This window comes from Pelophylax lessonae (assembly GCF_965119305.1).
Source record: "Pelophylax lessonae genome assembly, chromosome: 6".
NCBI lineage: Eukaryota > Metazoa > Chordata > Amphibia > Anura > Ranidae > Pelophylax > Pelophylax lessonae.
The window spans coordinates 1,116,741-1,142,011 of record NC_138773.1 but is presented as its reverse complement, the minus strand read 5'-3'; the positions used below and the strand labels follow the sequence as shown (position 1 = coordinate 1,142,011).

At 54.4% G+C, this 25,271-nt stretch overlaps 1 protein-coding gene across 1 annotated transcript in view; it reads right to left on the bottom strand.

Moving 5' to 3' along the window:
- Positions 1-1,172: 1,172 nt before the first annotated feature.
- Positions 1,173-25,271, bottom strand: part of PRR14 (proline rich 14) — a 45,620-nt gene continuing 21,521 nt past the window's right edge. Inside the window, exons 4-10 of the mRNA XM_082262114.1 lie at positions 25,178-25,206; positions 18,556-18,623; positions 17,704-18,391; positions 16,448-16,547; positions 15,899-15,996; positions 4,739-4,810; positions 1,173-1,492 (exon numbers count right to left, since the gene is read on the bottom strand). Coding sequence (XP_082118240.1) covers positions 1,237-1,492; positions 4,739-4,810; positions 15,899-15,996; positions 16,448-16,547; positions 17,704-18,391; positions 18,556-18,623; positions 25,178-25,206 — 1,311 coding nt within the window. The 3' untranslated portion in view covers positions 1,173-1,236. The remainder of the gene's footprint in view (positions 1,493-4,738; positions 4,811-15,898; positions 15,997-16,447; positions 16,548-17,703; positions 18,392-18,555; positions 18,624-25,177; positions 25,207-25,271) is intronic.

Sequence of the window (25,271 nt, the reverse complement as noted above, 5' to 3'; positions counted from 1 at the left end):
AACTACCCCTTCAACCGTCCCCAGGGGACAGAAAACTACCCCTTCAACCGTCCCCGGGGGACAGACAACTACCCCTTCAACCGTCCCCGGGGGACAGACAACTACCCCTTCAACCGTCCCCGGGGGACAGACAACTACCCCTTTAACCGTCTCCGGGAGACAGACGACTACCCCTTCAACCGTCCCCGGGGGACAGACAACTACCCCTTCAACCGTCCCCGGGGGACAGACGACTACCCCTTCAACCGTCCCCGGGGGACAGACGACTACCCCTTCAACCGTCTCCGGGAGACAAACGACCACCACTTCAACCGTCTCCGGGAGACAGACGACCACCACTTCAACCGTCTCCGGGAGACAGACGACCACCACTTCAACCGTCTCCGGGAGACAGACGACCACCACTTCAACCGTCTCCGGGAGACAGACGACTACCCCTTCAACCGTCCCCGGGGGACAGACGACTACCCCTGCAACCGTCCCCGGGGGACAGACGACTACCCCTACAACCGTCCCCGGGGGACAGACGACTACCCCTGCAACCGTCCCCGGGGGACAGACGACTACCCCTGCAACCGTCCCCGGGGGACAGACAACTACCCCTTCAACCGTCCCCGGGGGACAGACAACTACCCCTTCAACCGTCTCCGGGAGACAGACGACTAGCACTTCAACTGACTCTGGGAGATGGAGGACTACCACTTCATCAGGCCCCAAGAAACAGATGACTACCACCTCAACCAGACCCTGGAAATAGATGACTACTACTTCTATCAACCCAGGAAAACCGATATACAACAATCTGTATGTCTGTCCCAGGAGAGAAGTTTCCAAAATATAAACGGGAACTGGAAGATCTATAACATAAGCCAGGCCCGGGAGACTGAGAACTACAACCTTCCATGAGCTCAGGAAAACATAACTACAACGAAAGCTGGTCCCAGGAGATAGATGACAACCACTTCAACCAGCCCAGGAGAACAGATGACTACAACCGAATTCCATCCTAAGAGACTGATAACTACATCATCAGCTGACCCTGAAAGTCAGAGGACTACCACCTTCCATCAGCCCAGGAAAACAGATGACTACAACCTAAGGCAGCCCCAGGACATAGAGGACTACAGCATATGACATCCCTAGGAGATAGATGATCCCATCAGCCAGGAGACAGATGACCACCACATAAGCGGTCCCCGGCGGAGAGATGAAGGCACTCGTTGCGGTGGGAATGATTTAGTTCAGCTCCATCTCCTCCTCTTGAAGTTCGGCCTCCAGCTGGTCCAGTTTGTGCTGCAGTAACCGTTCAGAGTTCACGCTTCCTTTGTTGTCCACACAGCTCCGGGTGCGCCCACCTCCTCGTCCTTTCTTCTTTCTTCTGCGTGGGGCGCTGCTGTCCTTAAATACCATCATTCTTCGCAGAGGGCGCTGGCTTGTAAGGATGAGAGTACCACCCTTTATTAGTGGCTCTTCAAATATGGTTTCAAATTTTCTGTATGGAGGGAAGAGACATGGATCATTCCACCACACGAAAGCAATGGATTAGTCCATCTTTTCTGCAGCTTCTTCTAAACTGACTGCACCGGTGACTGGGCTCACATCCCTCCCTGACTGCGCCAGTGACCGGGCTCACATCCCTCATCCCTCCCTGACTGCACCGGTGACTGGGCTCACATCCCTCCCTGACTGCGCCAGTGACCGGGCTCACATCCCTCCCTGACTGCACCGGTGACTGGGCTCACATCCCTCCCTGACTGCGCCAGTGACCGGGCTCACATCCCTCCCTGACTGCGCCAGTGACCGGGCTCACATCCCTCCCTGACTGCACCGGTGACTGGGCTCACATCCCTCCCTGACTGCACCGGTGACTGGGCTCACATCCCTCCCTGACTGCACCGGTGACTGGGCTCACATCCCTCCCTGACTGCACCGGTGACTGGGCTCACATCCCTCCCTGACTGCGCCGGTGACTGGGCTCACATCCCTCCCTGACTGCACCGGTGACTGGGCTCACATCCCTCCCTGACTGCACCGGTGACTGGGCTCACATCCCTCCCTGACTGCGCCGGTGACTGGGCTCACATCCCTCCCTGACTGCACCGGTGACTGGGCTCACATCCCTCATCCCTCCCTGACTGCACCAGTGACTGGGCTCACATCCCTCCCTGACTGCACCAGTGACCGGGCTCACATCCATCATCCCTCCCTGACTGCAACAGTGACTGGGCTCACATCCCTCCCTGACTGCACAGGTGACTGGGCTCACATCCCTCATCCCTCCCTGACTGCACAGGTGACTGGGCTCACATCCCTCATCCCTCCCTGACTGCACCGGTGACTGGGCTCACATCCCTCATCCCTCCCTGACTGCACCGGTGACTGGGCTCACATCCCTCCCTGACTGCACCGGTGACTGGGCTCACATCCCTCATCCCTCCCTGACTGCAACAGTGACTGGGCTCACATCCCTCATCCCTCCCTGACTGCACCGGTGACTGGGCTCACATCCCTCCCTGACTGCACCGGTGACTGGGCTCACATCCCTCATCCCTCCCTGACTGCACCGTTGACTGGGCTCACATCCCTCCCTGACTGCACCGGTGACTGGGCTCACATCCCTCCCTGACTGCACCGGTGACTGGGCTCACATCCCTCCCTGACTGCACCAGTGACTGGGCTCACATCCCTCATCCCTCCCTGACTGCACCGTTGACTGGGCTCACATCCCTCCCTGACTGCACCGGTGACTGGGCTCACATCCCTCCCTGACTGCACCGGTGACCGGGCTCACATCCCTCCCTGACTGCGCCGGTGACCGGGCTCACATCCCTCCCTGACTGCACCGGTGACTGGGCTCACATCCCTCATCCCTCCCTGACTGCACCGGTGACTGGGCTCACATCCCTCCCTGACTGCACCGGTGACTGGGCTCACATCCCTCCCTGACTGCACCGGTGACTGGGCTCACATCCCTCCCTGACTGCACCAGTGACTGGGCTCACATCCCTCCCTGACTGCACCGGTGACTGGGCTCACATCCCTCCCTGACTGCACCGGTGACTGGGCTCACATCCCTCCCTGACTGCACCGGTGACTGGGCTCACATCCCTCCCTGACTGCACCGGTGACTGGGCTCACATCCCTCATCCCTCCCTGACTGCACCGGTGACTGGGCTCACATCCCTCCCTGACTGCACCAGTGACTGGGCTCACATCCCTCATCCCTCCCTGACTGCACCGGTGACTGGGCTCACATCCCTCCCTGACTGCGCCGGTGACTGGGCTCACATCCCTCCCTGACTGCGCCGGTGACTGGGCTCACATCCCTCCCTGACTGCACCGGTGACTGGGCTCACATCCCTCATCCCTCCCTGACTGCACCGGTGACTGGGCTCACATCCCTCCCTGACTGCACCGGTGACCGGGCTCACATCCCTCATCCCTCCCTGACTGCACCGGTGACCGGGCTCACATCCCTCCCTGACTGCACCGGTAACCGGGCTCACATCCCTCCCTGACTGCACCGGTAACCGGGCTCACATCCCTCCCTGACTGCACCGGTGACTGGGCTCACATCCCTCATCCCTCCCTGACTGCACCGGTAACCGGGCTCACATCCCTCCCTGAATGCACCGGTGACTGGGCTCACATCCCTCCCTGACTGCACCGGTAACCGGGCTCACATCCCTCCCTGACTGCACCGGTGACTGGGCTCACATCCCTCCCTGAATGCACCGGTGACTGGGCTCACATCCCTCCCTGACTGCACCGGTAACCGGGCTCACATCCCTCCCTGACTGCACCGGTGACTGGGCTCACATCCCTCCCTGACTGCACCGGTGACTGGGCTCACATCCCTCCCTGACTGCGCCGGTGACCGGGCTCACATCCCTCCCTGACTGCACCGGTGACTGGGCTCACATCCCTCCCTGACTGCACCGGTGACTGGGCTCACATCCCTCCCTGACTGCACCGGTGACTGGGCTCACATCCCTCATCCCTCCCTGACTGCACCGGTGACTGGGCTCACATCCCTCCCTGACTGCACCGGTGACTGGGCTCACATCCCTCCCTGACTGCACCGGTGACTGGGCTCACATCCCTCCCTGACTGCACCGGTAACCGGGCTCACATCCCTCCCTGACTGCACCGGTAACCGGGCTCACATCCCTCCCTGACTGCACCGGTGACTGGGCTCACATCTCTCCCTGACTGCACCGGTGACTGGGCTCACATCCCTCCCTGACTGCACCGGTGACTGGGCTCACATCCCTCCCTGACTGCACCAGTGACTGGGCTCACATCCCTCCCTGACTGCACCAGTGACTGAGCTCACATCCCTCCCTGAATGCACCGGTGACCGGGCTCACATCCTTCCCTGACTGCACCGGTGACTGGGCTCACATCCCTCCCCGGCTGCGCCAGTGGCCGGGCTCACGCCCCTCCCCGGCTGCGCCAGTGGCCGGGCTCACGCCCCTCCCCGGCTGCGCCAGTGGCCGGGCTCACGCCCCTCCCCGGCTGCGCCAGTGGCCGGGCTCACGCCCCTCCCCGGCTGCGCCAGTGGCCGGGCTCACGCCCCTCCCCGGCTGCGCCCCTGGCCGAGCTCACGCCCCTCCCCGGCTGTGCCGCTGGCTGAGCTCACGCCCCTCCATTCCTGGGATCAAATCCCTCCTTGCTAACACATTCATCATACAGCTTCCTTCCTGCTGACGCCCCTTGTGACACTGCGTGTGCTGACCTCTTCTCGGTGGGTGTATGGTAATTCTTGTTGGTGTAGATCTCCTCCAGGCTGAAGTCGTCTTTTTGCAATCTGTAGGACAGACAGAAGTGATTGTATGTTTCTGATGGATGCGTCTGTAAATAGTCTTATAGGCGGTTGAACTGTCCTGACACAAGGCCAACATCTAAGGTGGCTTCGGTGTATGGGGGCGTGTACACAGAGGTCTCCCGTGTATGGGGGCGTGTACACAGAGGTCTCCCGTGTATGGGGGCGTGTACACAGAGGTCTCCCGTGTATGGGGGCGTGTACACAGAGGTCTCCCGTGTATGGGGGGCGTGTACACAGAGGTCTCCCGTGTATGGGGGGCGTGTACACAGAGGTCTCCCGTGTATGGGGGGCGTGTACACAGAGGTCTCCCGTGTATGAGGGTGTGTACACAGAGGTCTCCCGTGTATGGAGGTGTGTACACAGAGGTCTCCCGTGTATGGGGGGTGTGTACACAGAGGTCTCCCGTGTATGGGGGGTGTGTACACAGAGGTCTCCCGTGTATGAGGGTGTGTACACAGAGGTCTCCCGTGTATGGGGGGTGTGTACACAGAGGTCTCCCGTGTATGGGGGGTGTGTACACAGAGGTCTCCCGTGTATGGGGGGTGTGTACACAGAGGTCTCCCGTGTATGGGGGGTGTGTACACAGAGGTCTCCCGTGTATGGGGGGTGTGTACACAGAGGTCTCCCGTGTATGGGGGGTGTGTACACAGAGGTCTCCCGTGTATGGGGGGTGTGTACACAGAGGTCTCCCGTGTATGGGGGGTGTGTACACAGAGGTCTCCCGTGTATGGGGGCGTGTACACAGAGGTCTCCCGTGTATGGGGGGCGTGTAGACAGAGGTCTCCCGTGTATGGGGGGCGTGTAGACAGAGGTCTCCCGTGTATGGGGGGCGTGTACATAGAGGTCTGGGTGTATGGAGTGTGTAGAGGTATAGCAGACAGTATAGTGCATGCTGCTCCGATGCACACTCCATACTAAGTGACAGGGTGTAGGGGTATAGCAGACTATGTAGTGCACGCTGATAGGGTGAGGAGGTATTGGGGAAGCTGTTTTTTCTGTGATACGGAGCCTAAAAAAACCCGAAGTTGCAGCTGCTCCTCTCCGTGTGATCAATAAAAAACATTAAAACACAGCGCAAGAAAAGGGGCGACAACAAAATCTTACAAATCTACAGGAATGTGACCAAAATAAATTCTCACACCTAAAAAATGACTATATGGTAACATGTGATCAGTGAACTGTTATAGAGCAACATTTGTGCTAAAAATAACCACCAAATAAATGTATAAATATATAGAAATGTCCAAATCAGCAAGTGTCCAGTGAAGAAATGTGCAGCGTGCTCTGTGCTGTCTTCCTAATACAAATTAGTGCCAATCGGTTGGAAATCATGCGATAAGTGAAGGTGCTCTCCCAATATCCGACACACTTCCCGGACTCCTCTTAGCAATACTGCATAGGGGTCATTAAGGGTTTGGTTATCCTGGGGAGCACTTTATTTCCTGGTCCCCCAGCGGTAGATGGACTTTTTAGGGTGTATATGGAATATCTTCAGTGGACATGTATTCACAAATGACGGTTCTCGTGTGGCCGCTTTAGCTGTGCATTTCCCTATTTGCGTTCTGCTCGGTGACCGGAAATGACGTCGTTGGTACTGCTGTCAGCCGGAAATTGCGTTGACGCGTTTCGTCCCTCCCAGTGGGCGTTACCACAGACGTCTGCTGTACCAATAACGATTTTACAGATACTAATTTGTAAGTGCGTTTCTGCTTTTTATAATAAAATTTCAAAACATTGTTTTACTATGGAGATCTTTTTCTTCCGTCATTTGTGAATTCATGTCCACTGAAGATATTCCATATACACCCTAAAAGGTCCATCTACCGCTGGGGGACCAGGAAATAAAGTGCTCCCCAGGATAACCAAACCCTGAATGACCCCTATGCAGTATTGCTAAGGGGAGTCCGGGAAGTGTGTCGGATATTGGGAGTTCACCTTCACTTATCGCATGATTTCCAATGGATTGGCACTAATTTGTATTAGGAAGACAGCACAGAGCACGCTGCACATTTCTTCACTGGACACTTGCTGATTAGGACTTTTTTCTGGATTGGGACATTTCTATTTATTTGGTGGTTATTTTTAGCACAAATGTTGCACTATAACAGTTCACTGATCACATGTCACCATATAGTCATTTTTTAGGTGTGAGAATTGATTTTGCTCACATTCACACCCATCTAGATTCGTAAGATTTTGCCTCCTCACTTCCTGTCCTACAAACAGAACAGGAAGTGGGAGGACATCTCCCAAAGTGAGGGCGATTCTCCTCCTAGACAAGTGTGACGGTACTCACCGTCACTGGGAGTGACAGACAGATACTTTATGGTTTGGAGAGTAATATTTATCATCAATATCTCTCAAGAAATATGTGAGGACTTTTCCTGTTTGATTCTGAACATGTCATTGAAAGAGCCAATCACATTGGCTTCTGTTCCATGTCCTTCATGTGTCAGAGACAGGCTTCCCCTATTGTTTGTGTATTGAGATAATGTGTATTGTATTTCAGGAGCTCGAGGACGGATCGTCTGCTAGTTAATTGGCTCAAGTTGATTGAATAATTGTAATCTGTTAGTTGCTGAGTGGAAATGGTATACTGTTTGTGTTGGTTTTTCTTTAAATATGTTAATTCTATTTCTGTATACAATTTCATCTGCATATGATAATGTAGTCAGGCAACCCCTGACCTGTGTGTGGTAATCTGATCAGGAGAGGGAGATCCATGCTGTATATAAATTCTGTATGACGACTATTCAATAAAGGAGAGATTCCAGAACAAGCTAAGTTGTTGGCTAGCTTTGTATGGAGGGCAGCTGGGAAAATCTGGTATATATGTTCAAGACTGTAGGAAGCCATATACTGACGGAAGTCCACAAGCACAGTGTGGATTGAGGTTCCGTTACATTTGGGGCAAGCGGTGGGATGCTACCTGCAGTCTGGGACATCCAAACCTCCACCGGCATCCAAGATCGGAATAGCAGACTTTGGTCGACCCAACAGAGGTATGGATCTGGCATCAGAGTTCGAGGGGGTGCTGCGGATCACCCTTTCAGTATACCCCAGGACGGGGTCTGCGGATCAATACCTGGAGCTCAGGCAGCATATTCGGGTGGAGCTCTGGATTGGAGCCCTCCTGCTTGCTGGTATATACCAAGGCAAGTGCTTGCCAACCCCAGGGCAATGGGCCAGTGACCAACGGCAGTTGTGGATGGCATTCCTGGGGGAGAGGCCCCAGGAGCAATGGGGATCCAAGTTCGACAGGCTGGTCCAGCAGAATGCTCTTCGGAGGGATATGACTTTGGTGGCCCTGGATTGCTGTGGGAAAGCCTTACAGATGCGTTCGTGTTTGGTGATGAAGGCGAACCTACCCTTGAGAACCTGCGAGAATACAGAGAGGCTATGCTCCGTCTCACAGGGGTCTCAGAGCTTGAACCTGATCTAGAACACTTACTAAGGAAAGAACAGCATCTGGAAAGGGCATACAGGAAACTGCTAGAACACGTTCAGCAGCGAAATCTCCGGAGATTGCCGTCCCCAAAGCTGAAGTGCTGACAGGGCAGAGCTCTGCTAGCCTCTGCCCAGCACCAGTTACATCTTCTGGATTCCACAGACAGAAGATGGTGAATCTCGATCCCCAGACACCACCAGAGACTGGGGATTTAATAGACTTTTCGGTTGAGGAACAACCCAGTGAATCTACAGCAGAACTGCTGACTTCAGAGCATGGCGCTGTTGACCTCTGCATTCAACAATCAGTCTTCCTGAAGGATTTGTGCAAGGTCACCAATGTTTCACTTTACTTACCAGTGGAACAGCTGGCAGCTGGGCAGAACGCTACTGGCCTCTGCCCACAACAATCAACTCTGCAGGAGCTCCAGGGAGAGAATGCAATCAGCACCTCACAATTGCAGCTTGAGCTGATATCTGTGGATGGGACTGCGGTATTCACTGACAGAAACCCAGCAGAGGAGCTTGCAATAGGACAGAGTGCTGCTGGCCTCTGCCCTCAACTAACAGAAGATTGATTTCTTGTGGTAGTGGAAGGGACTTCGATTTCCACTAACACAACCCCAGAAAAAGGTCTGGCATTGGGACAGGAGGATGTCAGCCTTGCTGAACAAGCACTGGTTTATTTTCATAAAGAAAAAGTGGATGGGACTACGGTCTCGACCTGGCTACCCCAAGGATGCCGGGCAGATGGCCCAGATCCCCAACAGGATGATGGAGTGAGCCCAGCCACCCTGTTCTCTCTCCAGCGGCTAAATGGACTCCAGGGAGAAGGGCCAGTCCACACTTCTCCCCAGCATGGGGTTGTGTTCTACGAGAGAGGCAGAGGTTGGCTGGGTAACGCTGTTTTCCAGACAATTTTCTTGGGGTACGGGGTGGATACAGGCATTGGGAGGGCCAGTGGAACACAACCTACCTTAGAGAGAGGTTGAAAATCCCTCTCTCGGCCCCCTAGGCCCCTCTTATGTCTAAGTCACCCTGTGCCTATTAGGGACACAGGGTGACCAAGAAGCCCAGTCTGGCCTTCCCAAACCAGACTTCCACAGACTGATTGGCTACGAGAGCTCCATGCGCCCTGCCAGGACAAACTTACAAACTATGTGGAACTTTGTCAAGGAAGCTGCCATGATGGATGGACTCTTTGGGACTTATTACCCGACTAACTCAGGCACAGACTGATTGGAGGTCTGGTACCTGGTTAGTTTACCTTTGGGGGGGAAGATATGTGACGGTACTCAACGTCACTGGGAGTGACAGACAGATACTTTATGGTTTGGATAACTTCAAAAGGGAGAGTAATATTTATCATCAATATCTCTCAAGAAATATGTGAGGACTTTTCCTGTTTGATTCTGAACATGTCATTGAAAGAGCCAATCACATTGGCTTTGTTCCACATCCTTCAGTGTCAGAGACAGGCTTTCCCTATTGTTTGTGTATTGAGATAATGTGTATTGTATTTCAGGAGCTCGAGGACGGATTGTCTGCTAGTTAATTGGCTCAGGTTGATTGAATCATTGTCATCTGTTAGTTGCTGAGTGGAAATAGTATACTGCTTGTGTTGGTTGTTCTTTAGATATGTTAATTCTATTTCTGTATACAACTTCATCTGCATATGATAATGTAATCAGGCAACCCCTGACCTGTGTGTGGTAATCTGATCAGGAGGGGATGTCCATGCTGTATATAAAATGGGTGACTGTTCAATAAAGGAGAGATTCCAGTACAAGCTAAGTTGTCGGCTAGCTTTGTATGTAGGGTGGCTGGGAAAATATGGTATATACGTTCAAGATTGTAGGAAGTCCACAAGCACAGTGTGGGTTGAGGTTCTGTCACAACAAGTGTCCCCATTGAAAGATTTCTCCTACCTCCAAGAACAGAGAGAGGAGTGAATCCCCCCAATGGGGACACAGAAAGCACTAAAAACCTAAGAGCAGGTCTAACCTTCCTCAAACACATCGAAAAGTCAGAGAAGGCGGCTTTGCCTGGAGTCACCCAGGACACTAATTCCATTACACTCAGACAATGGAAGACATTGGTGGAGAGGTGTCCAGGAAGACATTCTTTGTAGAAGAAGATATCGGTCTGATCAGAAGGAATGACCCGGAAATTAGGAGTTGTAGTTTACCTGTAAAATCCTTTCCTTGGGGTACAGGACACAGAGGACCATAGTAATGATTACTTGGGTTATACTGCCACCTACAGGTGAATGAACATTGACTTGAAGATGTCAGGTATACCAGGAACAGACAAGAGGGGAGGGGAGGGATCTTCATGACTACTTGTCCCAAATCATTGAACATGATAGGAGGACACCACTACAAGTCTAATACTCCCAGAACCAAAACAGAGCAGGGGAGGACCCCGCTACAAGACCAACACACCCAGAACCAAGACAAAGCAGGGGAGGACCCCACTACAAGGCCAACACACCCAGAACCAAAACAGAATAGGGGAGGACCCCACTACAAGACCAACATGCTGAGAACCAAAACAGAGCAGGGGAGGACCCCGCTACAAGACCAACACACCCAGAACCAAAACAGAGCAGGGGAGGACCCCACTACAAGACCAACACACCCAGAACCAAAACAGAGCAGGAGAGGACCCTGCTACAAGACCAACACACCCAGAACCAAGACAAAGCAGGGGAGGACCCCGCTACAAGATCAACGCACCCAGAACCAAAATAGAGCAGGAGAGGACCCCGCTACAAGACCAACACACCCAGAACCAAGACAAAGCAGGGGAGGACCCCGCTACAAGATCAACGCACCCAGAACCAAAATAGAGCAGGGGAGGACCTCGCTACAAGATCAACGCACCCAGAACCAAAATAGAGCAGGGGAGGACCCCGCTATAAGACCAACACACCCAGAACCAAGACAGAGCAGGGGAGGACCCCGCTACAAGACCAACACCCTCAGAACCAAAATAGAGCAGGGGAGGGCCCTGCTACAAGACCAACACACCCAGAACCAAAATAGAGCAGGGGAGGACCCCGCTACAAGACCAACACACCCAGAACCAAGACAGAGCAGGGGAGGACCCCACTACAAGACCAACACACCCAGAACCAAAATAGAGCAGGGGAGGACCCCGCTACAAGGCCAACACACTCAGAACCAAAACAGAGCAGGGGAGGACCCCGCTACAAGGCCAACACACCCAGAACCAAAATAGAGCAGGGTAGGACCCCGCTACAAGACCAACACACCCAGAACCAAGACAAAGCGGGGGAGGACCCCACTACAAGACCAACACACCCAGAACCAAGACAGAGCAGGGGAGGACCCCGCTACAAGACCAACACACCCAGAACCAAAATAGAGCAGGGGAGGACCCCGCTACAAGACCAACACACCCAGAACCAAGACAGAGCGGGGGAGGACCCCACTACAAGACCAACACACCCAGAACCAAGACAGAGCAGGGGAGGACCCCGCTACAAGGCCAACACACCCAGAACCAAAATAGAGCAGGGGAGGACCCCACTGCAAGACCAACACACCCAGAACCAAGACAGAGCGGGGGAGGACCCCACTACAAGACCAACACACCCAGAACCAAAATAGAGCAGGGGAGGACCCCGCTACAAGACCAACACACCCAGAACCAAGACAGAGCAGGGGAGGACCCCGCTACAAGACCAACACCCCCAGAACCAAAATAGAGCAGGGGAGGGCCCTGCTACAAGACCAACACACCCAGAACCAAAATAGAGCAGGGGAGGACCCCGCTACAAGATTAACGCACCCAGAACCAAAATAGAGCAGGGGAGGGCCCCCAACAAGACCAACACACCCAGAACCAAAATAGAGCAGGGGAGGGCCCCCAACAAGACCAACACACCCAGAACCAAAACAGAGCAGGGGAGCACCCGCTACAAGGCCAACACACCCAGAACCAAAACAGAGCAGGGGAGCACCCCGCTACAAGACCAACACACCCAGAACCAAAATAGAGCAGGGGAGGGCCCCCAACAAGACCAACACACCCAGAACAAAAATAGAGCAGGGGAGAACCCCGCTACAAGATCAACGCACCCAGAACCAAAATAGAGCAGGGGAGGACCCCGCTACAAGGCCAACACACCCAGAACCAAGACAGAGCGGGGGAGGGCCCCACTACAAGACCAACACACCCAGAACCAAGACAGAGCAGGGGAGGACCCTGCTACAAGACCAACATGCTGAGAACCAAAATAGAGCAGGGGAGGACCCCGCTACAAGACCAACACACCCAGAACCAAAATAGAGCAGGGGAGGACCCCACTACAAGATCAACGCACCCAGAACCAAAATAGAGCAGGGGAGGACCCCGCTACAAGACCAACACACCCAGAACCAAGACAGAGCAGGGGAGGACCCCGCTACAAGACCAACACACCCAGAACCAAAATAGAGCAGGGGAGGACCCCGCTACAAGACCAACACACCCAGAACCAAGACAGAGCGGGGGAGGACCCCACTACAAGACCAACACACCCAGAACCAAAATAGAGCAGGGGAGGACCCCACTGCAAGACCAACACACCCAGAACCAAGACAGAGCGGGGGAGGACCCCACTACAAGACCAACACACCCAGAACCAAGACAGAGCGGGGGAGGACCCCACTACAAGACCAACACACCCAGAACCAAGACAGAGCAGGGGAGGACCCCGCTACAAGACCAACACCCCCAGAACCAAAATAGAGCAGGGGAGGACCCCGCTACAAGACCAACACCCCCAGAACCAAAATAGAGCAGGGGAGGACCCCGCTACAAGATCAACGCACCCAGAACCAAAATAGAGCAGGGGAGGACCCCGCTACAAGACCAACACCCTCAGAACCAAAATAGAGCAGGGGAGGGCCCCCAACAAGACCAACACACCCAGAACCAAAATAGAGCAGGGGAGGGCCCCCAACAAGACCAACACACCCAGAACCAAAACAGAGCAGGGGAGCACCCGCTACAAGGCCAACACACCCAGAACCAAAACAGAGCAGGGGAGCACCCCGCTACAAGACCAACACACCCAGAACCAAAATAGAGCAGGGGAGAACCCCGCTACAAGACCAACACACCCAGAACCAAAATAGAGCAGGGGAGGGCCCCCAACAAGACCAACACACCCAGAACCAAAATAGAGCAGGGGAGGACCCCACTGCAAGACCAACACACCCAGAACCAAGACAGAGCGGGGGAGGACCCCACTACAAGACCAACACACCCAGAACCAAAATAGAGCAGGGGAGGACCCCGCTACAAGACCAACACACCCAGAACCAAGACAGAGCAGGGGAGGACCCCACTACAAGACCAACACACCCAGAACCAAAACAGAGCAGGGGAGCACCCGCTACAAGGCCAACACACCCAGAACCAAAACAGAGCAGGGGAGCACCCCGCTACAAGACCAACACACCCAGAACCAAAATAGAGCAGGGGAGAACCCCGCTACAAGACCAACACACCCAGAACCAAAATAGAGCAGGGGAGGGCCCCCAACAAGACCAACACACCCAGAACCAAAATAGAGCAGGGGAGGACCCCACTGCAAGACCAACACACCCAGAACCAAGACAGAGCGGGGGAGGACCCCACTACAAGACCAACACACCCAGAACCAAAATAGAGCAGGGGAGGACCCCGCTACAAGACCAACACACCCAGAACCAAGACAGAGCAGGGGAGGACCCCGCTACAAGACCAACACCCCCAGAACCAAAATAGAGCAGGGGAGGACCCCGCTACAAGATCAACGCACCCAGAACCAAAATAGAGCAGGGGAGGGCCCCCAACAAGACCAACACACCCAGAACCAAAATAGAGCAGGGGAGGGCCCCCAACAAGACCAACACACCCAGAACCAAAACAGAGCAGGGGAGCACCCGCTACAAGGCCAACACACCCAGAACCAAAACAGAGCAGGGGAGCACCCCGCTACAAGACCAACACACCCAGAACCAAAATAGAGCAGGGGAGAACCCCGCTACAAGACCAACACACCCAGAACCAAAATAGAGCAGGGGAGGGCCCCCAACAAGACCAACACACCCAGAACCAAAATAGAGCAGGGGAGAACCCCGCTACAAGATCAACGCACCCAGAACCAAAATAGAGCAGGGGAGGGCCCCCTACAAGGCCAGCACACCCAGAACTAAAACAGAGCAGGGGAGGACCCCACTACAAGGTTCTGGAGATACTGTTCAGCACATAAATATTGAGGGGAAAGCAGTGAGTCCAGACAGCCACAGAGAGTGACAGATGTCCCCTCACCCTACCAGAGGGATTCGTGAGCCCCCCCCCCCCCATCATCATCCCTCTGTGCCGTGGCTTATTGAGGGACAGTAGGCCTGGAACCAAATAAGGAAGCCAAGGCCAGAACCCAATGGCCAAGTCACCCCAGAACAACACGTGTCCCAATAACTGCCGAACACTGGCGTGGGGATATTGCAGAAACTGACGATTGTGCGTGTTTACAGATTGAAAGTGGCAAACGCACATGATTGTGTCACTGAGCACAATCCACCCCTTAACACCAAACATCTACATATTTCCCCACTGAGGCAGACACTATTCCAGGGCCAAAAAGGCAAACCCTTTAGGTATTCGATTCCCCCCCCCCAAGGTGATCAGCGCCCTTGCCCTGTACAGCACACAGCAAGAAAGTTCAGTGGATACTGTGTACCCCAAAGACCACTGGCTGCAGGATTCAGAGTTGATTATTACAGGTTGTCCCCACTCCTCCACGCTGACTCTAGGTACCGCCCCTCTTGGCCCCAAGTGATCGATCCAAATTAAGCCTTTCCCTTCTCCAGCGGGGTGTGCAGAACAGACCATGAAGAGAAATCTTCAGGAGTTATCATAGGCACCTCCAACACCCAGCAAAAAACGTAGGCTTAGTGGAGCTTGGAGGGGTTATGTCTGGGCGGGGATTCCTGCCTTTTCCTGGCTAGTGTTCATTCACCTGATGGTGGCAGCATAACCCAAGTAGTCAATAAGATGAAGTACCTTGTATCCTGTGCTGTATGATTAGGAAAATTATGTGACGTGCATGAAGCGGCCACAAAATGAGCTCCTTTACTGCACTTTTCATCTTTTAGATAAAAAATATTAGTCATTATCTTCGTCCCACTCAAAGCCAGCATTGTGGAGGCCCCATCATGGTGGGGGTCAAGTCAATGAGGAGACCCCATCATGGTGGGGGTCCAGTCAATGTGGAGGCCCCATCATGGTGGTGGTCAAGTCAATGTGGAGACCCCATCATGGTGGAGGTCCAGTCAATGAGGAGACCCCATCATGGTGGAGGTCCAGTCAATGAGGAGACCCCATCATGGTGGAGGTCCAGTCAATGAGGAGACCCCATCATGATGGAGGTCCAGTCAATGAGGAGACCCCATCATGGTGGAGGTCCAGTCAATGAGGAGACCCCATCATGGTGGAGGTCCAGTCAATGAGGAGACCCCCATCACGGTGGAGGTCCAGTCAATGAGGAGACCCCATCATGGTGGAGGTCCTATCAATGAGAAGGGCCCATCAATGTGGGAGGTCCAGTCTTTCGCACTCTCTTACCGGAGACGTTTGGGGAGGCCCATTGGCGTTAGAGTCCGTTCTTGTTTTGCCACTCTTTTCCGTATCTGAATGTTGGACACTTTGTGCTCCTTTATTTCCTGAAAGAAAAGTCACAGCTAGTTCTGACTTCTACAATCTGCACACTTCCTGCATTAAAGCAGAACTCCAGGCACAAACCATAAAATCAGGACCTCCATTACATACCTATCCTACCAAACAGCAGGCCAATGTTACTCATCCATATATTGGGGACTTCCGGAAGAAAAGCTACTGAAGTTCTGATTCCGTCATCACCCCTCCCCCCTCAGCCTATGAATGAAGTACCAGCAGCACACCAATAGACTCGGTAGTACACTCTCCTCTTCGGTAAGCGGGTTTCCACTATTGGTCAACACTGAGAAAAGCAAAAAAGCCCCATCTGCCCCCTCGTCTTCCAGTACTGGTGTGCAGGGGAGTATAGGAAGCTAGTATAACCACAAATGTGGGTATTTAAACCTTTCACTGCCTAACATCTGCCTGGAGTTCTCCTTTAAATGTCCAGCTTCTCACCTTGCACTGAGAGAGAGGATTAGATTCCTCTGCTGAGTCAGCGCCCCCCGAATTCCTCTCCGTCTCTCTCACTCCATCCAAACACCGGCCAGGCGGGGAGCTGGAGGGAAGGAAAACATGACAAGCGGGATGAGGGATCACCATGAGGGAGGAAGGAAGACACCCACACAGAGAGACCGCTTCACGCTGAGAGAGACCCCCGCTACAACCAGGACACACCCACACAGAGAGACCGCTTCACACTGAGAGAGACCCCCGCTACAACCAGGACACACCCACACAGAGAGACCGCTTCACACTGAGAGACCCCCGCTACAATCAGGACACACCCACACAGAGACCGCCTCACACTGAGAGACCCCCGCTACAACCAGGACACACCCACACAGAGAGACCGCTTCACGCTGAGAGAGACCCCTGCTACAACCAGGACACAACCACACAGAGAGACCGCTTCACGCTGAGAGAGACCCCCGCTACAACCAGGACACACCCACACAGAGAGACCGCCTCACACAGAGAGACCCCCACTACAACCAGGACACACCCACACAGAGAGACCCTCGCTACAACCAGGACACACCCACACAAAGAGACCCTAGCTACAACCAGGACACACCCACACAGAGAGACCCCCACTACAACCAGGACACCCTCACACAGAGAGACCCCCGCTACAACCAGGACACACCCACACAGAGAGACCCTCGCTATAACCAGGACACACCCAGAGAGACCCCTGGCTACAATCAGTACACACCTACGCAGAGAGACCCCCACTACAACCACATCAACCCCACTCAAAGAGAATACACACAGAGAGAAATGCAGGCAACAGCCCCGCCGCACACACGTGGGCAGAGAAAGGCCCCACCGTACACACATGGGCAGAGAAAGGCCCCACCGGACACACATGGGCAGAGAAAGGCCCCACCGTACACACATGGGCAGAGAAAGGCCCCACCGTACACACATGGGCAGAGAAAGGCCCCACCGGACACACATGGGCAGAGAAAGGCCCCACCGGACACACATGGGCAGAGAAAGGCCCCACCGTACACACATGGGCAGAGAAAGGCCCCACCATACACACATGGGCAGAGAAAGGCCCCACCGGACACACATGGGCAGAGATTGGCTGTAGCTTTGGCAGCAGATTAAAGGTACATAGGTAGGAGTAGTTGTGTTAGTGGCAGACTGTAGAACCTGAAGGCAGATTAGACTAAGCAATCTATCGTAGATTGGAGGCTCCATACCTAATGGCATACTGGAGGACACTCTCCGGCTGGCAGCTTGTATAGAGGGCAGATGGGTGCTTCTCCTTTCTCAGGCAGGTTAAAGAGATGGGTGACAATTGTAGATTGCGGCATTCCTCTATGGTGCCCACACTGTGCCTCCTTTTCCTGGAGATCTTGGCTCTGCAGGAACACACTGGCACATCCGGCTCTGCGGTCTCTAAGCTGAACCTCCGTGGACGATGGGGCAGCAAGGGGCAGGACAGACAGCGCTGAAGGGGTGGGCGGCACAATGTGGTAACAGGACTGGAGATCTCAATCTTTAACTGAAGGTTCATGTCTGTGCTGGAGGACGGGGGAAGGGAGTTATCCTCAGCCTGCATTCTGGATGGAGTATCAGAGGAAGAACTGGAAGGATGTAATGCAGAGTCCTCTCCACCTGCAGCATAATTCTCCTCTCCCGGGGAGACGCTGGGAGACTGAGGCTGCTCCACAACTTGCTCATTTTCTGTCCCTTGGCGACTCTTCTTGGGCGAAAAAAAAATTTCAGCAAAGCTTTCCAGCTTGGAACGGACACTCTGAAAGAGCGGGCCCAGTCCCCACCCGGGAACCTTCGCAGGTGGAGACAGGAGAGGGGGTGCTGGACTGGACGGACTGCAGGGGAGAAGATCAGGGGGGAGCTCTGTGGATCCTGGAAGGACAGGAACATCTGCAGACAAGGGAAAAAAAGACAGTGACATGGAAAAGGTCCGGATATTACTAAGCAGAACACATTCTCTGACAGGGAAAAGGTCCGGATATTACTAAGCAGAACACATTCTCTGACAGGGAAAAGGTCCGGATATTACTGAGCAGAGAAGACTTGGTCCTTACCTTGGACATCACACTGGTTTGGAGGACGGACACTGCAGTGCACAGAACAATCACCACTCACCGGCATCCTGAAACAAGCAGATAACAGAGATAAGAATGGCCAACCAGCTGGACATGGCAGCGTAGGGAAGCACATTGTCTGAGCTCCGGCCACCTCACCCTGAACTTTCCGTTTTCACTGCCACTAGCTGCCTCGGAATGAGCACCGGACGCAGGAGAGGACCCAGAAAACCTCTTCGCACCTCACCGGGCTCGGAACTGCACCGCTACTTCCGAGACCCGCTTCGGTCTTCTGCCTCGCTGACCGCTACTCCGGGGGATGCGGGAGACCTCAGGGCATTGATACAAGCCCTGCCTACTAAGCGGGACTTTGAGGCCTTGGCCCAGTACCTGGAGGAAATCTCCTAACCGATAGAGTGACTGCTGGGGAAACCTCCGTTACCTCCCTTGAGACGAGGGTGCTGCCGCTGGAGGAGCAGCAGACTGTGCAGGCCACTTACGTCAATGTGCTGCAACTGAGCTTAGAGGAGATGGAGGACCGGTGTCGTAGGAATATCTTGCGGCTGAGGGGGGATACCAGAGGCTACGGGTCAAGGCTCCCTGCAGCCCACTGTACTGGCCATCTGCCAGCGCCTGGCCCCGGACATACCGCCAGCATCCCTGGAACTTGATAGGGTCCACAGGGCGCTGGGACCCAGCTCCAATGATGTAGACCGACCCCGGGATGTTATCTGCCAACTGCATCGCTATACCCACAAGGATATCATTGTCAGGCAGGAGTGGGAGGCGGGTGAAGTGGACTTTGATGGGGCCAGGGTCCGGATCCTGCCTGATCTTTCTCGGGCCACGCTACAACGCAGGGCCCTGATTCGCCCCTTGCTGGAACGGATCCGCCAACTGGGCTGTACGTATAGATGGGGATTCCCCATCTCCCTTACGGTCCGCAAGGGAGCCTCTTCGTTTTCGGTACATCATCCAGACGACCTCCTGGCTCTATACACCTTCCTGGACATGGCACCGATCCAGGTTTTCCAACTGGCTACAGCATCTCCCGGGACCAAACCGCAGGCCCCCATCCACTCCGGGCCGAGAGAGGAGCTTTACCCCCCGATCGTCTAGGAGCCGCCGACGGCTGCAGCCGGAGCCGCCTGCTGCGGTGCGGGAAGTCCGAGTGATCCCCTGCATATGCACCTGAGCTTGTCACCCTGTTAGGGCTTGGATCCCTGTTTGTTTACGTCTAAGGGGGTGGATCTGTGGGGTGCCCGCCCTCCCGGTGTCCCTGCTCCGTGATGGACCCCCCTTGAGGGGGTTGGGGCGGGCGGTGGAGTGGCGGCTGCCTGGGTGGGGGGAACTATCGGTGGCGGATTACTTAAGGGTCCCCCAGGGGTAGCGAGTACCCGGTTGCCACGGGCTGGGGGCGCGTTGAGCCTGGAGGCGGGCGGGAGGCGGAGTGTATATGGGGGTGACCCCTGATGTGGCGTCTGACCTTGGGTGCTGCACTGCTCCGCTTGTGTTGGGCCTCACCTGAGCCAGACCTGCTGGGGATCTCTTCCTTGTGGGATGGGCCTCTTTGCCGCGGGGGGGGGGTTTGATTTCTTGGGGCCCTGGAGTGCTTGCAGGGGTTTATTGTTATTACTGTTAATATTACTTATGCGATCTGTTCCTCTACCTTGCTCAGGATGCATACTGTTTCTGGCTCTGGGTCCTTGTGGCCAGGGGACCCCTCCTGTTTTTTCCTTTATCAGGGGTGTCCCACGGCTGGGGGATCCTGCCACTGGCGCTGTGATCTCATGTTCTCTGTTATTCTGTTTTATGGCAGTTGACTCTGTGATTTTCTGTTTTCTCACTACCATTTACTGTGCTGTGCCCGATAGGTGGGGTGGGTACTGGCCGGAGTACTCACCCTTTCTTGTGCAGTTTCTGTCCTAGGTCTTACCCCCCATTAGGACTACACCCCGTAGCTGGTTGGTCCCTGGTAAGGGAAGACCCCGGGTGCTATTTGTTGTTCCTTCCTAGCTTTCTTCCTTCCTCAACTCTCCCTACTTACCTTTGTCCACCTCATTGTTTCTCCTATCTCCCCCCCCCCCCTCTCGCTCTCTCTTCTTTCCCCCGTTTCCCGCCTTGACCCTTATTGTCGCTCTTCTCCCTCCCCCCCCCCCCCCGGATTTCTGTCTCCTTTGCTTTCTCCCGCTCTAGGGGGTGACTTTGGTACTACCCCTCTCCCACCCCCCTCACCTCTCCCCTTCGGTTCCACCCCCAATTCTTTTTCTCTTTGCGGGGGGCTCCTCCCTCTTCCTTCTCCCCACCACCTACCCTTCGACTTCCCTCCTCTACTCCTGCCTGTCCCGCTTCTTCCCTTCTTCATGGATCCTGTGCGGGTGACCACGCTCAATGCCAGAGGGCTTAATGTGCTTGAGAAGAGACGTATGCTGTTGGGTGAGTTAAGACGCCTCCGCACGGATATTGCCTTCATACAGGAGACCCACTTTAAAACAGGGGGCCTTCCCCTTCTCCAGAATAGGTTCTTCCCGTGCATGTACCATGCAGCCAACTCTGAATCCAAATCAAAAGGAGTGTCCATCTTGATTTCCAACCGTCTCCCCTGGTCCCTTCTGGATCGCCGGGAGGACCCGAGGGGCAGATACCTGTTCTTGAAGGGCCGCCTGGGAGATGTGAAGGTTACCCTCGCAACAATTTACGCCCCTAATTCCCACCAGGAGGTCTTTCTCCGCAAATCACCAACGTCCCTGCGGGACTTTCAGGAAGGCACACTACTCCTGGGAGGGGACTTGAACCTTCCGCTTGATCCATCCTTAAGACACCTCTACGGGTACTTTGGCTGTATCCCGAGGCACGCGATGCCAGATTCAGTCCCTACTCCACGAACTCCAACTGGTGGATGTCTGGCGTATTTTACACGCAAGTGAACAGGATTACACGTTCTTTTCTAACGCGCACCAGGTGTACTCCCGCATCGACTTGTTCCTAGTCCCCCACCGCCTCAATCAGTCGACTGTTGTGGTGGACATAGGTTCTATAACCTGGTCAGACCACGCCCCAGTCACGCTTACGGTTAACCTCAGTGGTAGAGCTTCTGATTGGCACTGGAGGCTCAATGCCACCCAAGACAGTGACCCAGGGGTGGTATGGGAGGCCCACAAGGCCGTTATCAGGGGGGTCCTTATCAGCCACGGGACACGGCTTAAGAGGGAACGGGAGGCGCGCCTGAACGCCCTGCTGGCGGAGGTTTTGGTGTTGGAAGACCGCCATAAATTGAGACCCGGCGGCCGGGGCTTAATTGACCAGCCTTAGAGACCAGATTGCAGACCTGCTGCGCTACCGGGCCAAGGCGGCCCTTCAGCGTTGCAAGAAGATTACCTACGAATCTGGAGATAAATGTGGGCGGGTCTTGGCCAGATCCCTATGGGCGCAGCAGGCTTCCTCATATGTCCCCTTTCTGGTGGACGGTGGGGGTGCTAAATTGCATCTCCCCAAGGATATTTCACGTTGCTTTGGAGACTTCTATGCTCGCCTTTATGGTCTCCCTCAGCAATGGTCCCATAGGTCGTCCTTAACGGCCTACCTGGACTCGGTTACTCTCCCCCGTCTCTCATCCCCGGTTAGGGAAGAATTGGAATCCCCCTTTACGCAGTAGGAGCTTTCAGCAGTCGTCGCCTCAGCGAAGAAGCGAAAGGCACCGGGTCCGGATGGTTTCACGGTGCTTTACTACCAGATACTCCACTCCCACTTGGTCCCCCGATGCTCAAGCTCTTCAATGCGGTGGGTCTCTCCTCTTCCTTCCGTGAGGACACCTTGAGCGCCCACATTTCGGTGATCCCCAAAGAGGGGAAGGACCCGTCGGTCTGCGGTAACTACCGCCCGATATCCTTGCTTAATGCGGATCTCAAGTTCTTTACTAAAATGCTGGCCCTCCGCCTTCAATCCCATCTTCCCGCCCTGGTACACTTGGACCAGGTGGGGTTTGTCCCCACGCGAGAAGCCAGGGACAACACTACCAAAGTCATTAATCTGATACACGTTGCCAAAAGCTCTAATACCCCAGCGATATTCCTGAGTACTGATGCGGAAAAGGCGTTTGATAGGGTCAGCTGGCTGTATCTGTTTGAGGTACTGCAACAGATGCAGACCTGGATATCGAGAGTCTATACCAACCCGGGGGCAAGAGTGAAGGCGAATGGGGTCCTTTTCGGATCCGATCCGCATTCTCAATGGCATGTGCCAAGGGTGTCCTCTTTCACCTCTGCTTTTTGCGCTCTCCATGGAACCCTTCCTGGCAAAGATCCGCTCGAACCCGGATATCTCTGGGATCACAGTGGGAGACACTGCATATAAAATCTCGGCCTACGCCGATGACCTCTTGTTCTCTTTGCCCTGCCTCTTGAAGGAATTCGATTCATTCGGCCCTCTTTTTAATCTAAAAATTAGTTTCTCCAAGTCAGAGATCATGGGGGTTGCGCTCTCACCAGCATTACGAGACTCGCTCTCGCGTAACTTTCCCTTTAAGTGGGCATCGGCGGGCCTGAGATATCTGGGCACCTGGCTGTCTCCAGACCCGGCGGATCTATTCCATCTCAACTTCCCACCCCTGCTGGCAGTGATCCGTGCCCTCCTTAAGAAATGGACCTCGGGACTCCACTCCTGGTTCGGACGCTGTAACATCTTGAAGATGACGATTCTGCCTAAACTCCTATTCTTGTTCCAGACGATTCCGGTCTTCATTCCGGCGGCCTTCTTTAGGAGGGGAGGGTCGAATCAATTTTTACGAATTTCGTATGGGCTGGCAGGACGTCCTGCCTAAAACATATGGGGGGGGTGGCGATACCGGACCCCCGCCGTTATCAAGCAACCATGCTGACGCGGTGGGTTGATTGGGCCCGTCACGCCGACCTGAAACTGTGGGTGAGTCTGGAGACGTCCCTGTTCCCACTGTACCTACCTAGAGCGCCATTGCTCTCTCGGGACCTCCCGACCTCGGCCAGACTACACCCTACTGTTGGGCCGACGCTCCGAACGTGCTCGGCGATAGTCACCGGTAGGGGGTTGTCGGACGGACAGTCTCCGTTGTACCCGCTCTTGGGGAACCCGCGGTTCCTGCCCGGGTGCGAGGGGGATAGATTTGGGATAGATCTCCTACTGGAGGGCACATTCCAGGTTTCCCACTTCCTCGTGGGTGACGGGTGGCCGTCCCTTTCTCACTTGACGACACAGACTGGTAGGTTTCGACTCTCCCGATGGCAGGCACTTCAACTTCTCCATTTTATTCGAGAATTGGGTCCTCCCTCTCCATTTGTACGGGACCTGACACCTTTTGAGCACCTTCTGACTGCCCCAGGCCGCCTTCCCCACACTCTTTCTCAAATTTATGACCTTCTTTCTCTCCCCCCGAAGACTTTGTCCTACCGGGAATCTTGAAATGGTAACGAGAACTTCACAGGGTGCTTTCCGAGCCCCAACGACGCAACATGGTTAGATTTTCCCTTAAGTCCTCTATATGCACGCGCATTCAGAAATCTAACTATAAGATTCTCACCCACTGGTACTATTCCCCAACGAGGCTTAGCCACATCTTTCCTGGATCCTCTGACAGATGTTGGAGATGCCAGGGGGATAGGGGCACTTTATCCCACATCTTCTGGAGCTGCCCTGTGCTCCGGGATTTTTGGACCGAGGTGCGCAGGATCTCCCAGAAGATGACGGACCGCGTCATTCCTGATGACCCGGCTTTTTTCCTTCTTCACTGCTCGGGTATGGCCCCGAGATGCTACAAGCGCTCTGTGCTCCAACACCTTACAGATGCTGCGAAGTCGTGCATAAGTCTTTGCTGGAAGACCATGACCCCACGCCGTCCACCTCCCTGTGGCTCAGAAGAGTGAAGAGGATCAATGATCTGGAGGACTTGGTGTTCACTGCACAGGGAAGAAAGGAACAGTATTCTAAAACCTGGGCCTGCTGGAATGAGTTTCTTCTCTCCGACGAAGGCCAAGCTCTCAGCACTCCCCCTGCTTGATTTACGAGGTGGCTGGGTGAGGGGTCACCCGCACGGGACGACCCTGCTTTCCCTCTTCCTTTTCATTCTTTGCTCTTCTCTTTTTCCTCCTCTTTTGCCTCTCCCCACCTCCGCCTTACCTCCCACCCCCTTCCTTTTGGCCCCCTCCCTGTCTCTTTCAACCACCAGGAGTTTCTCCTCCTCCTTTTTCTCCGTAGGTAATTTATCCTATCCTCTTTGTCCTTCCCTGCCTTCCCCCTCTTCGTTCCTTTTCTGGAAATATTTACTTTGGATATGTCCGTTTTAATGTATTGGCTTAGTTATTCCACACTCTCCTCTACTGTTACTTGGAGTTGATACTATCCATTACCCTCTCATATGGTCAGCTCCTCCGAGCTGCCTCTGCCCGCGCTTAGAGACTGATAATTCTCTGTGGCTCTAATACTTATTCATTGGTTTGATGCCCTACATTTACGTCCTGTCTTACTGTGTCTAACTTGCCTATTTTGGATGTACCCTTATTTTGTTCTGTATTTATTGTTCTGCTTAATAAAGAATTTGAAAAGAATGGCCAACCATAGAAAGCATTCACGATATGGGTATGTGGCTACTTACCGGTCAGTGGTCGGAGACTGTGCACCAACCTATAAAAAAAAAAAAAACACAGAGAAAGACAGTTAGTTCATCACAGCATAGGGGGTGCTTCTGC